The 1,242-nt window shown below is 49.7% G+C and overlaps 1 protein-coding gene across 1 annotated transcript in view; it reads right to left on the bottom strand.

Annotated features, from left to right (window-relative positions):
* LOC101620266 (antigen WC1.1-like) overlaps window positions 1–1,242 on the bottom strand; it is a 75,760-nt gene that overhangs the window by 62,070 nt on the left and 12,448 nt on the right. The window contains exon 6 of the mRNA XM_012732329.1: window positions 938–1,237. Coding sequence (XP_012587783.1) covers window positions 938–1,237 — 300 coding nt within the window. The remainder of the gene's footprint in view (window positions 1–937; window positions 1,238–1,242) is intronic.

The following is a 1,242-nucleotide window of genomic DNA, read 5'->3' as shown; positions in this document are numbered from 1 at the left end:
TTGGAAAGGTGAGATTAACCAGGAACATGGAAGACTGACCAGATGAGGCCATTGTTAGACCCACTGTCTTTAAACATGGACCACAATTTCTAGCTTTGGTTATAGAGAAAGGTGATTATGGAAGAATGGGGAGATCTGGGGGCCCTCCCTGGTGGTGTAATGGGTTAAAGCACAGCACTGCAAGCGAGCCACAGCTGCTTCAGTGTGAATTCAATCCCTGATACCCAGCACCAGAGGTGACCCACATGGCACAGAAGACCTCTCTCCTGACCCACCTGCTGCTCCCCTCAGCAGTGTACTCCATCAGTCTGCCTGTTTTGCCCCCCACTCTGTCTCTGGTGAATCCTCTCACTGCCCCTGAACCTCCAGCTTGTACCCCAGTTCTTTATGCATACATAAATAAATCTCTTTTTTTTTAATGGTGAGATCTGTAACAATGCTGGCCTGATGATGAAGTAAGGGAACTGAGATAAAGAATGCAGACAGTTTCTAGAAGCTTGAAACTGATTCTGCCGCAGAACCTGAAAAGTGATGACACTCTGCTCACACCTTGATTTTAGCCCACTGAGATGGTGTTGGACTTCTAACCTACAGAAATATAAGATAATAAATGTAAGTTGTTACAAACCACTAAGTATATGTTATAACCAATAAATATTAATATAATAATGTGTAATGTAATTATTTGTTATAAGCACAAGTATAAAGCAGTACAGAGAGTGTCAAGATTTTATTAGCCTCAGTAACTGAAGAGTGAGCCATAGACACGCCTCCCTCAGGAGACTGAAAAGGAAGAAAGAGAACCTCAGCTCCCACAGGATGAAAGGAAGCACCAATCAAGGACTCGAGTAGAAGCTACTTTCCCTCTATCCTTTTAGAGTCCTCACAGCTCCATCCCCTTCAACCCCACCTGGCCTGTACAGTGGGCAGCCCTGACCTGAGCAGATGACTCCTGCGTCCTCCTTGTGTCTGCAGTCATGGCTCTCCCAGCCCCGGGATGGGCACTTCCACACATGGGACTCGTTTCCTGTGCACCCCAGCTCTTCCAGCCAGATGGGCCCTGTTCCCTCCCCGAAGTGAGCAGAGACCGTGGCATTGAGGGCCTCTCCACAGCCCAGCTGTCTGCACACCACGTGGGCATCACGCAGGTCCCAGCCGTCATCACACACGGTGCCCCAGGAGCCCTGGCGCAGGATCTCCACTCTGCCGGCGCAGGGATGGCCTCCGCCCACCAGGCGGAGC

This window comes from Condylura cristata, unplaced genomic scaffold (assembly GCF_000260355.1).
Source record: "Condylura cristata isolate star-nosed mole 26May11 unplaced genomic scaffold, ConCri1.0 scaffold00034, whole genome shotgun sequence".
NCBI lineage: Eukaryota > Metazoa > Chordata > Mammalia > Eulipotyphla > Talpidae > Condylura > Condylura cristata.
Note: the sequence above shows the minus strand (reverse complement) of the source record. Positions and strands in the feature narration are given on the sequence as shown.